This window comes from Zootoca vivipara, chromosome 16, assembly GCF_963506605.1.
Source record: "Zootoca vivipara chromosome 16, rZooViv1.1, whole genome shotgun sequence".
Lineage (NCBI taxonomy): Eukaryota > Metazoa > Chordata > Lepidosauria > Squamata > Lacertidae > Zootoca > Zootoca vivipara.
This window is the reverse complement of record NC_083291.1, coordinates 42,438,653-42,450,383: the sequence shown is the minus strand read 5'-3', so window position 1 is coordinate 42,450,383 and position 11,731 is coordinate 42,438,653. Positions and strand designations below refer to the sequence as shown.

The 11,731-nt window shown below is 47.8% G+C and overlaps 1 protein-coding gene across 5 annotated transcripts in view; it reads left to right on the top strand.

Moving 5' to 3' along the window:
- The first annotated feature begins 862 nt into the window (after positions 1-862).
- Positions 863-11,731, top strand: part of KIF17 (kinesin family member 17) — a 44,735-nt gene continuing 33,866 nt past the window's right edge. For all 5 annotated transcript variants that reach the window (XM_060268669.1, XM_035140617.2, XM_060268668.1 and 2 more), the window contains exons 1-4: positions 863-2,400; positions 3,524-3,670; positions 7,863-7,964; positions 11,356-11,545. In XM_060268669.1, coding sequence (XP_060124652.1) covers positions 2,170-2,400; positions 3,524-3,670; positions 7,863-7,964; positions 11,356-11,545 — 670 coding nt within the window. In that variant the 5' untranslated portion in view covers positions 863-2,169. The remainder of the gene's footprint in view (positions 2,401-3,523; positions 3,671-7,862; positions 7,965-11,355; positions 11,546-11,731) is intronic.

Below are 11,731 nucleotides of genomic sequence, written 5' to 3'. Positions count from 1 at the left end.
ACAACAATTATCTTTTATACCAATGGTTAGGGAGGGCTGCATGTATTTTTAGGTTTAAAACGCACACGCAGTTATAAAACAAAGCACCAAATATCTGAGCATTTTGTAACCTTTACTATGTGGATTCTTTTGGAGGCAGAAATGTATGTAGAGCAGAAATGCTTAAAAGAAAACCGGTGGAGATGTTATTTTTGAGTTCAAAGACGACGGCGAATTGCCACGCGTGATGCATAACTTCCCACACCTTTGGGTTCAGTCCAATGCGAAAGTTTTCATGGTCCTGGGCAATTCACGGGTCGCACTTTTTGATCGGACGTACAACTGAACGCAATTTCTTACCATCCTGTGGCAGCCCCAGATTTTACTGCTAAAAGTTTTACTGAGCTTCTTTTAAAAAGTTTCAGCATGAAAAGGTGTTCCTGGGGCTCTGGGTGCCTGAACAGCCACAAAATTCCCCAAATTTTGGTGTCGGGGTCATGCACGCCGCATGGCGCCCAGGGCCCCGAGCACCCACGGTCGCGGGGTCAAGTTGGCACTCATGCCTGCTTATTAGCCATTGCTCCATTTGTTAGTCCATGTCCTCGTCTGTGGACCGTGGTCCTCGGGGGAAGGGCGCTGTTTACATTGAAGAAACGAATGAGCAAAGCGATCCGCGGACTCGGGCGCGCAATTGCGTGTGGGGCTGGGCAGCCGCTGTTAGGCCTGGAGTTCGGTGGGGGGGTGGGGGGTGGGGGGTTTAAGCCCCACCTGACGCTCCGAGAAGGGGCGCCCACCCGGCCGCGTGGCTGCTGCTTCTGAGCGGCGCGCGGGTCCGTGCAGACCTCCGGGGCCGCGGCGGGACTACGGCACTCCTCGCCCCGCCTTGAAGGCTGTCGCGCGCCGAGAGAGCCGGGCGCCGAGAGACGCTGCCGGTCGCCCGAGCAACGCGGACGCCGCCGACACTGCCAGGAGCCGCCGGGCGGGCTGGAAGGCGAAGCGGCGCCACGCAGGCCAGGGCCCGCTTGGAGGGCAGCTCCCTCCCGCCCCGACCCTCCCTCGATGCCGGCGGCCCCTGTCCAGCTGCGCCGAGCGGGCACCGCCTAGCTAGCGCCTCTCCTCTCCCGAGCCAGGCTGCCCGAAGCCGCGCGGCTCGCCCTGAGTTCGGGCAGGGGGGTTGTGCCCGGCGGACCAGGATCCCATGTCCACGATCGCATGCAACGCGCCTCTTCTGCGCCATGCCTGGATCCTTCCGGAGCCCCCCGTGAGGCTGCGGTGAGGATCCCAGCGCTCCCACTCGCTCTCCTGCCGCGCGCACCTGGCCAGGCTCCCTGGGCCCTTAGCTGCTCCCTCCGCTTGTGGGCCCAGGCCTCAGCAGTGCTGTAGAAAGGGCACCCCTCCTGTGCCAGCTGACCAACTGCCCCCATTCCCTGCACCCCAGCCCCATGCAGGCCCAGTTCACAGCTTCTCATACTGCCAGGGCCCTGTAGCTACAAAGTCTCTGTGCTTGACAGCCCCATTTATGGATCATCTCTGTCAGATTTAGAGGTGAAACTTATGAGTGTCTCCCCCACCCATTGTTCCCTTTGGCAACACCCAGTCCTTTGGGGAAGCAAGAAAAGGGCTTCCATGCCCGCCTTTGCACAGTTGCGCGGAGCTGCAGGCCACTGTCACTGGAGCCTTCATTGCCTAGCAGGGCCTTTGTGAGGTCACACTCACATTCCAGGTTCTTAGAAAACGCCTCTACTACTCATCACTGCTCCTGCCAAAGCAAGACCAAGGAAGAACACCGGTTCTTCTGCCAGGCTTCCCACCCCACTGCCCTAGCATAGTACTGCCTTAGGCCCCTCACATTCTTGGCACTTCTCTTGTGGCACTTCAGGTGTCCCATATTTCCCTAGAAAATTCATCACCTGGTGTAGCACATGTTGCCCTGTTATGGTCACATCCCCTGCACTGATCTTACCCAAAAGGAATTACCTATTTTGTACTACTTGCTTTGCCAGGCAAAGCAGTCTTCACCCTTGGCCAGTTGTCTGACAGCACAGCAGCTGGCCTTCAGGCTGCCTTTTTCTACTACTGCCTTGTTCTTGACACTCCATTGAACTGAGCACAAGCCCTACTTCCTGTGCTGGAAGTAACGTGCCTTAGCCACACACCAAGTCTCCAAGCCCAAGTTGATGGGCCTTGAAGATGGCCTCAGAAGCGGTGAAAGTGATTGTGCGTTGCCGCCCTTTGAATGAACGTGAAAAGCAGCTGGGCTGCAAGGTGGTGGTCAACATGGACAGCTCCTGTGGCCAGTGCTTTATCCAGAACCCTATGGCATCAGAGGACCCACCCAAACAGTTCACCTTTGATGGGGCATATAACATCAGCCACAACACAGAGCAAATCTATAATGAAATTGCCTACCCCCTCATAGAGGTGAGTGCAACCAGCTGCAGGTTTTGCGTTTCCAAGCTCTGGCTTCTGTCACGGTGTTCTATTGTGCCAGAAGCAGACCCAGAAAGCTGTCTGTGGACAAACGCTGGCTCCAGGGGTCCTTTATTTTTACCTATTGGGAAATCTACAGCTCAGTGATATAAATGTCACATACTGTACCTAAGCGTATGTGTCCATACTTTGCTTACCCTAGAGAAGTGGGTAACTTAAAGCAGGGGGGAAATTAAGGTATTGGAGCAGGAAAAAAATCTGTAGCAGTGGCCTTTAATTTTTTCAGACTGAGGGACCTCATTTCATGTTAACCTGCTCAAAAGAAAATTACAGAGCAAGCCGATGCATGACCTCAGAAGGTGATGCACTCTCCTTCATTGGAGGTTTTTAAGCAGAGGTTGGGTAGCCCTCTGTCAGGAATGCTTGAATTGAGATTCCTGCACTACAGTGGGTTGGACTAGATGACCCTTTGGGTCCCTTTCAGCTCTACAATGCTATGATTCTGTGACTACTAAGAAGTAAATCCTCAGGAAAGAGTGCAGTTTGTAGTTATAATAATATATCACACACATTTTCAATCTCCTCCTCTCCCCCCCCCCCCGCTTTCTCCAGTAGATGTTGATGGGCCCTGGGTTAGATCAGATTACAATTCAGCTGTGACATGGTTGAAGAGTGGTGGTTATCTATAGGGGTGGGGAGTCTCTGGTCTTCCACATGTTGTTCCACTATTATTAGCATAGTAAGTGATGAGGGATGATGAGAGTTGAAGTTCCCTGCTCCTGGTCTATAGGATAATATGTATGAAAGACTATTCTGCCTACACAGAATTCATCACAGAATTTATTGCAGAATTTGCAAGTAACAATAACTCTAACTTCTGTAAGCCCTGGGCTATGGAGCCCCTACATCCATGCTATCTCTTACCCGATTCTTTTTGAAACACTCACATGCTTGCTTTTTCTAATTAAATATTTGATGGGGTCTTAATAGAAGCTGATGCCTGAGGTTAGTTTGCCTGCAAACAAAATCTTTTGAGATAGGGTAGACACTGATCTGAGAACACAAATCCAAGGTGATGGTTATTATTAATCTGAATTTTCTGTTTAAATTCCAGGGTGTTACAGAAGGCTATAATGGTACCATCTTTGCCTATGGGCAGACGGGAAGTGGGAAGTCTTTTACCATGCAAGGGATTCAGGATCCATCTTCCCAGAAGGGCATAATTCCCAGAGCATTTGAACACTTATTTGAGAGTGTGCAGGTACATATGATTAAAATTGTCCAAGGGACTAGCTGGCTAAGGGCTTGTTTACATAATTAGCAATTCAGATATCTAGAGGGCCTCTCTTTGGACACTTGATTTGATAAAATTTGAACCTTAGCTATCTTGGAAAAACCGATAAGCTATTTGTATAGGGGACAAATAAAGGAGGACACATGACAAACTTTTATCGAAATGCTGCCTACAGTGTTCCTGCTACTAGGTGAGTTATTAAAGCCAAGACTGTCTTAAGAAAATTCAGAAGCCCCACCCTGACTTTCCCCAATGCTAGCGAGGTCATAATCTCCCCAAAGACATCTAAAATTGGTAACGGGGACATCACAAGAGATAAGGGAACACAGAGCCCCACAGCATTGATTACCTCCAAAAGAGAACCAAAATCAGTTTGAAATGGAATTTTGATTCTGGCTTGGAAGCAAGCTGTGAACCAGCAAGTGGGTGAGAGACTCATTTTGCATGAGGGGAGCAAGAACATGGAGTGTGAGCCACAGGTTGCTCCTGACAGCAAAGTCATGTTTTGGTTGTGTTTTCTGAACAAAGGTGTTGAAATAAAACAGACTGATATGAAATGAAAGTCAGCCAGCCAGCAACCCTTAGCAAGATCAGGGGTTTCTTTCTCCCTGGGAAATGTGATCATGTAAAGAATTGTAAGGTGGTACTTTCCCTTGCTGGTGGAGTACTTTGTTCCATAGAGAAATTCAATGGCCTGTATGCGACTCCAGATCATCAGCAAGAGTTATGACCAGCCAGACCACTAGGCGGAGCTGGGAAGCTGCTTCAGGCAGCAAATCCTGTGGGCAGAAAATAGTATTTCTCTGTGACATACAACTTCTAAGCTAACCTATTGCCTTCAGGTGCAGTAGAGAGATGCTAGCCTGGTTCAAACACATTGTTTAAAAATACTGTAACTTATTTTGAACCATGATCTAATGTGCACAAGCAGTTTGCTCCTCTCCTGCTCCTTGCTGTGCCATGGCATGGGGGGCAGGGAGCAGAGGTGTATCTAGGCACTGTATTGGCACCCGCCCTCCCCTGCCCCCCAGGGGAAAAACCCCCATATTTTTCACTCCATAAGACACACTTTTTCCCTCCTGAAAACGAAGGGGAAATGTCTGTGCATCTTATGAAGGCATTGGAAGGCAGCGGAATCCCTCGAGCGGAGGAATCCCTCTGCCGCTGGAGCCATGGCTCCCAGCGGCGGCGGAGGGACAAGCAGCCCAAAAACGGGCTGCTCCTCCTTCCGCCGCCAACAGCAGCATTGATTCAGGGTTTTTTTTCTTCTCGTTTTTCTCCTCTAAAAACTAAGTGCGTCTTATGGTCAGGTGTGTCTTATGGAGCAAAAAAAAAAAAAAGGGTGGTATATGGAACCCAAATACTTGAAGCTTCTGGAGTGAGGGTTAGGCAAGGCCAGGAGCTGTAGTCCAAAACATCTGGTGGGTGCCAGGTTGGCAAAAGCTGGCTTAAGGCACATGGATGTGAGCCACAGGTGCCAGAAAGGCACATGAGATTTGGCAGAAATATATAATCTAATTTCCAAAGAACATTGAGCGTTTAGGATGGTGGATTTAGGAAATACCAGCTGTCCTTCTGGGTCTTAACCAGCAGTCAGATAAACAAGAATTAAGCACATAAAAGTTTTCTCTTGTTTTTTTAATGGTGTGCAATTATTGAAAACAACAGCAACCACACTGTGCTGTCACTCAGAACCTAAACACCTAAGTAAATCCCAATGAGTTCATTGTAAGTTTCTTCCAGAATTGTAATATTTAAAAATGTTTACCCATAAGTAGGGACGCGGGTGGTGCTGTGGTCTAAACCACAGAGCCTAGGGCTTGCCGATCAGAAGGTCGGCGGTTCGAATCCCCGCGACGGGGTGAGCTCCCGTTGCTCGGTCCCTGCTCCTGCCAACCTAGCAGTTCGGAAGCACGTCAAAGTGCAAGTAGATAAATAGGGACCGCTCCGGCGGGAAGGTAAATGGCGTTTCTGTGCGCTGCTCTGGTTTCACCAGAAGCAGCTTAGTCATGCTGGCCACATGACCCGGAAGCTGTCTATGGACAAACGCAGGCTCCTTCGGCCTGTAGAGCGAGATGAGCGCTGCAACCCCAGAGTCGTTCGCGACTGGACCTAACGGTCAGGGGTACCTTTACCTTTACCCATAAGTAAATCCAATGTGAATTCAGTTGGACCTAGTATATAATTTTAGGTTTGCTGTTTTAATCTGATCTAGAAGTAGTGACTAAATAAATGGAATATAATTGTGCAGTATTCATAAGGAAATTAGAAGCAATACTAATTGTGAAGCAGCAGTCCCTTCTGAACCAAGGTAAGGCACTTGAATTCTAAGAATTAAAGAAGTTGCAGCATTTAAATGTCCACAGTTTCTTTGCAAAGGTGAAGGATAGAACAGGTGAGGGCCACACAACTTTGCTTCCAATTTATTAGTCTGAACAAGCACCAACTTGATGAATATCTATTCTATGAAATTATGGTTACAGGTAGGTAGCCGTGTTGGTCTGGATCGAAGTAAAATAAAAAAATTCCTTCAGTAGCACCTTAAAGACCAACTAAGTTTTTATTTTGGTATGAGCTTTCGTGTGCATGCACACGAAAGCTCATACCAAAATAAAAACTTAGTTGGTCTTTAAGGTGCTACTGAAGGAATTTTTTTATTTTACTATGAAATTATGTTTCTCTTCTGAACTTTTGAGAATTGGCAGGAATTGGATCTATGGCTTCTTTATGACATGTCCACCTCACGAACTATTATTTTTCTGACTTCTCCTATAATGCTGCAAACCAAAATGTGGGAAATGCTGAACCTGAACCTTCAGGTCTGCTGTCTACAGATTTGCAAACAATGTATTCTCAACCAATTATTCAGAGCTGGCTTAAGTCCTTTTAATGCCCACACATAGCTGCCAAGTTTTCCCTTTTCTCACGAGGAAGCCTATTCAGCATAAGGGAAAATCCCTTAAAAAAAGGGATAACTTGCCAGCTATGTGCCCACATCAAGGTGCATAGTAGCCAAGGCTGGCCAGTTTCTTCTAGCACCTGAGGCAGAAAAGCCAAAAAGCACCTTTCCTGCTCCTAGTCCATAAAAATACCACAATAATAAATCAAAATCTTTAACAATTTGCTGCACCTTTCATGACACCCAATATCAGCTGCCTGAGGCAGCCTTTCCACTCTGATGGGCAGGAATCCACAGGTGCTCATCACCATCATTTATACCTTCACCCAAATAAAACACCCACCTCCTTCAATCAGAGTCATAGTTGGGGGGGGGGGGCGGGTGGCGCGCTAGCCAGGTTTTTTGCCCTGGTGAAGTCTCCAGAGGCTCCCAGTCTGGATGTGCGTATGCAGGTGTACATGGGGGGACGACGATGAGAGGCACCAAACTGGGTCTTTGATCCAGGTGAAATAAAGCCTAGTTTCACCCCTGCCTTCAATTTCTGCTGGGGAGCTGCTTAAAGTGTTGCTTTGCCTTAAAAAGGAGCAGCCAGCCTTGCTACTCCTTTTCCTGCAGCATGCCACATACCTCTTCTCTCCCCAGGCCCTCACTCACCTCCTTGGCAGCCAGACAATCACAGGCTCCCTGCACTGTGAAAAGCTGAGAGGTTGGTGTTGTTTGGGCTTGCAGAGGAGGTGCCTGCTGCACAACATGTTACCAGCCATGCAATTTTTGTGCCCCCTCTGGGCCTGCGCCCTTAACCTAACCAACTCCTAGGTATGCCAGGGAGGAAACAAGCTAGAACGTGGCTTGTCTTGAGTGCAGATGTGGGCTTGAAATTTGTTTCTCTCTTAACAACCATGAGCAGAAGCCAGTCTCCATATCTTGGTCATAGACAAATGGTTTCCCTAGCGGAGTAGAAACAGTGGGTTCCCTTTCTGTAGCTAGAGTAGACAGAGCAAGAATTTCCGTTCTGCAGGGGCACTCTCTCCCACTTTCCATCTGAAGTGGTACAGACCAAACAGTGAGAACCTGGTCCAAGCATGTTTCTGATGTTCAAAATACAGTCATGAGCATGTAAGAAGGGCCCTTCTGGATCTGACCAAAGGCCCATCATGCCACCAAGAAGCCCTTCCTCCCAGCAGACAATCCTGAGAGAGTATAAATCAGCTTGGAAACCTCAGAATCCTATTCTTGTTTTTGCTTCGGTTTTTTTTACAGTGTGCTGAAAACTCCAAGTTCTTGGTAAGGGCTTCTTACCTGGAGATCTATAATGAAGACATCAGAGACCTCCTTGGTACAAACACCAAACAAAAACTGGAGGTGAGGACACCAGACTAGCAACTTAGTTTGAAGTAAGTCAAAAAAACAAAAAAAAACAGAAACCAGAATTCTGACAGTTCGCTGTGAGAAAAATAAACCCCACAAAGCCAATCAGGAAATTTGATTTTGTTCCTTCATGCTGAAGTTTTAGACCAGGCATCCCCAAACTTCGGCCCTCCAGATGTTTTGGACTACAATTCCCATCTTCCCCTACGACTGGTCCTGTTAGCTAGGAATCATGGGAGCTGAAGGCCAAAACATCTGGAGGGCCGCAGTTTGGGGATGCCTGTTTTAGACTTTCTCCTGGGCATCCAAACAAAGGAGGCATCTAAAACCCTAAGTATTCTGATCAGACCCTAAGATCTGGCAATCTGACAAAACAACTCATGCTAGATTACATACTTGGAGCAGTGGCAGGTGCAATGGCCGCGAGCAGCTCCTGCGCTACGAGGCTGGCTCCGGGCTGCTGACTGCCAAAGGGGAACTGGGGGTGTCCGGTGGTACAGATCTCCTGCCCCTTCCCCTTTTGTTTTGACTGATCACGGGAGGCTCGGGAGTTGCGGGTGGGCAGCCGTTGCCCAGTTTTTTACAAACTCTCTGCATTTATGTTTCACAGGGTGCGAAAGAAGGGATTTGCACCTTTATACAATATGCATGTATGCTTGGGCCCAGGGTCTTTTGCCTCACCATCCCCACTACTGACTCCCTGTAGCTTCAAAAAAGAAAAAAAAGTGTCCCCGGATTCATTGAAAAAAATCTGGTAACCATAGTCTACAAGCAAGACCATTGCCTATAAGGCAAAGGTGTAAACATCCTTTTCATGTACTAAAACTGGTACGGACCTTGTAAAATCTTTGTACAGTGGTACCTCTTATTGCGAATGGGATCCGTTCCGGAGGCCCATTTGCAACATGAAAAGGCCGCATCCTGAAGTGCTACATCTGCGCACACACGTGATGCAATGTGGAGCTTCTGCGCATAGCGCGATTTAGCGCTTCTGCGCATGTGTGCAGTTTACGGATGCGCCGAACCCGGAAGTAACCCGTTCCAGGACTTCCGGGTTTGGCGCGTCCATAACCTGAAAAGACGTAACCCACAGCGGACGTATCGTGAGGTATAACTGTATTCACAATCCACCTGGGCTAGACTGGTTTTTACTGCTTGCCCCCCATAGGGAGTTACAATCAACTCTGCCTTCTAAAATTTGGCCAGGCTATAATAACCCTTTGTATACTGAGGAAATATCAGCCCTGTATCCCTTAACTCTACTATTAATATGTTAATTAATTTTAATTTCCTCACTGAATTGCACCTGAGCCCAGCAAGATTGACAATGGGTCAATTAATGCCATTCCCACAGTCTGTTGAGCCCCATTTGGCGCCTCTTCTGATGAACCCTTTTCTGTTGAAGCTTGATTCTGGGGAGTGGGAGGTGCTGTTATAGATTGTCCACGTGGCCTTCCTTCCTCCCCCCACAACGCTTCCTCAGGCTGCACCACATGCACCTGTGCTGCTCGTGAGATGCAACTTGCCCGCCATTCTCTGTCTTGCAGCAAGCTACAGTCTTTCTTAAGATGTCCTGGCTGTTTACAAACAAAAAAGCAAAAAACCAGGCCACTATGAGACGAGACTGAAACCTTTCCCGCCTAGGAGGTTTCCTGTTATTATCAACGCTTCTGTTTTTACCACTGAGGCGCTTCATAAGAACTTTACTGGTGATTCAATTTAATGTTTTCCACCAGCACTGCAGCATATTTTGCAATTTTAGGGTTCCAGTCACGCACAAGTACTTGAAGATTTTTTGGTAGTACATGATAAAATTGTTCCAAAAGTACCAGTTCTTTTAAATCATTAAAAGTGTTTACTCCAGCAGCCCTGAGCCAATGCTCCCTGTTCAAAGTGAAGTGTATTCACAGCAACAAGAAAAGAAATTTGTGCCCACCCCTATCCACTCCCTATCCACTTTCCAAAAAGCTTGATAGTAGGTCTCCACTGACACAGCAAATTGTTGCAAAGCTAGTTTTAAAATTATCATAGTCATTAAAACTGGATGGTGGCAGGTTTCCCATTACATCTGCCAATGTACCAGTTAACAGGGAGTGCAGAATTCTCATCCAGTGGCTTACAGGAACAAGAAAGTCCTCACATGTAGCTTCAAAGAGTGCAAAATATGCGACTAAACCCTGTCCTTCAGTGTATGTGGGAAACATATGCTTGTCCCAATAAACACAATTATTTCTCCCCCTGAAATATCTTTCTGGAAAGTAGTCTCCCTCGCTCCAAACCACTCTTAGTCTTGACACCTGGCCATATTCCTCCTTTACGTCTCCACCCGTCACATCTAGGGTCATCCAGCTATTAACTAGCTGGCTCCCTTCCTGCTTCTCACCAAACACCAAAGCCTCTGCCATTTCCCCTGGAATTGATGAACACTTTCTGTTGTCTAAACAGCCACTTGCCATTGACACTCAAGGTGCGGAAGCTCCCAAACTCCTGTTTGCATGTGCCACTATGCCACCATCTCAAGGAGGAGGAGGTCGCTTTTGAAGTCCTCCCTGTAAGCTTCTAAAAACTCCCATGTAGGCATGGGTTATCAGGCTTTATTGGCATCTTCTCTGGCACCAGCTACAGACATCGCACAGCAGTCTAATCTATGGCATATTCTCTCCCCCTCCCTCAGCAGGTTAACACAAAGATATATAGGGGCTGAGGAATGCCGGCACCTGCTCCCACTTTGGGGACTAATTGTTAACATCGGCAATACTTGCTTACAGAATCACTCCTTCATGACAGGAGTTTGGGGCTGGGAGTTTTGCACCCGCTAATGGCCATGTACGTTCTGTCATGTCCATGAATGCCACACATAAACAGATGACCCTGCCTTACAATGAGCCAGACTATCTTATTATTTTCTACTCTAAATAGCAGGTGCTCTTCAAGGCCTCAGATCTTCCCCAGCCTTTCAATTACCCAGATTCTTTCAGCAGACACCAGGGACTGGACCTTCTGCTGTATTCTTCCCATATACTGTACTGTATGATAGTCCTCCCCCAGTTCTGTTGTATTACTGGTAAATGCAAGACCTACATTTGCAACTCTTGACCAAAAATACAGTTTGCCAGAGGTGTATAAGCGGATGCAATCCATCTGGGAAAACACACCAGTGTATAAATGGGCAGAGCAAGATGTGACCCATCTTGCCTGTAGGTGATGGGAAAAGATTTAGGAACCCATCACCTCTGTAGGGTTTGTTCTTTGGGGTAGAGTGCCACTGTCTGTGCATAAGAGCTTTCTCCTTCCATAGCAGTGGCCCTCAAGCTTCTGGTCATTTCCTATTCAAGTGTCTTTCTGCAGCTTTTACTGTAACTTGCTGTAATGGCCCTCCTTGCAGCTGAAGGAGCATCCCGAGAAAGGGGTCTACGTGAAAGGCCTGTCACTGCACACAGTGCACAGCATCGCCCAGTGTGAGCGCATCATGGAGATGGGCTGGAAAAACCGTGCCGTGGGCTACACCCTGATGAACAAGGACTCCTCCCGTTCCCATTCCATCTTCACCATCAACATGGAGATCTATGTCGTAGGTAAAAGCTGAAAATTCCTGTGTTGAGGATGTGAATGAGACAAGTCAGGGGCTGGAGCGCAGAAGCTCCACAACTTTGATTTCCCCAAAAAAGCTCAACAATTTTGGTCTGCCTCAGGCACCGGCAGAGGTTGCCTGTGCTCTACTGGCACATCTAGAATTAAGGTGGCAGGTGGCAACATTGTCT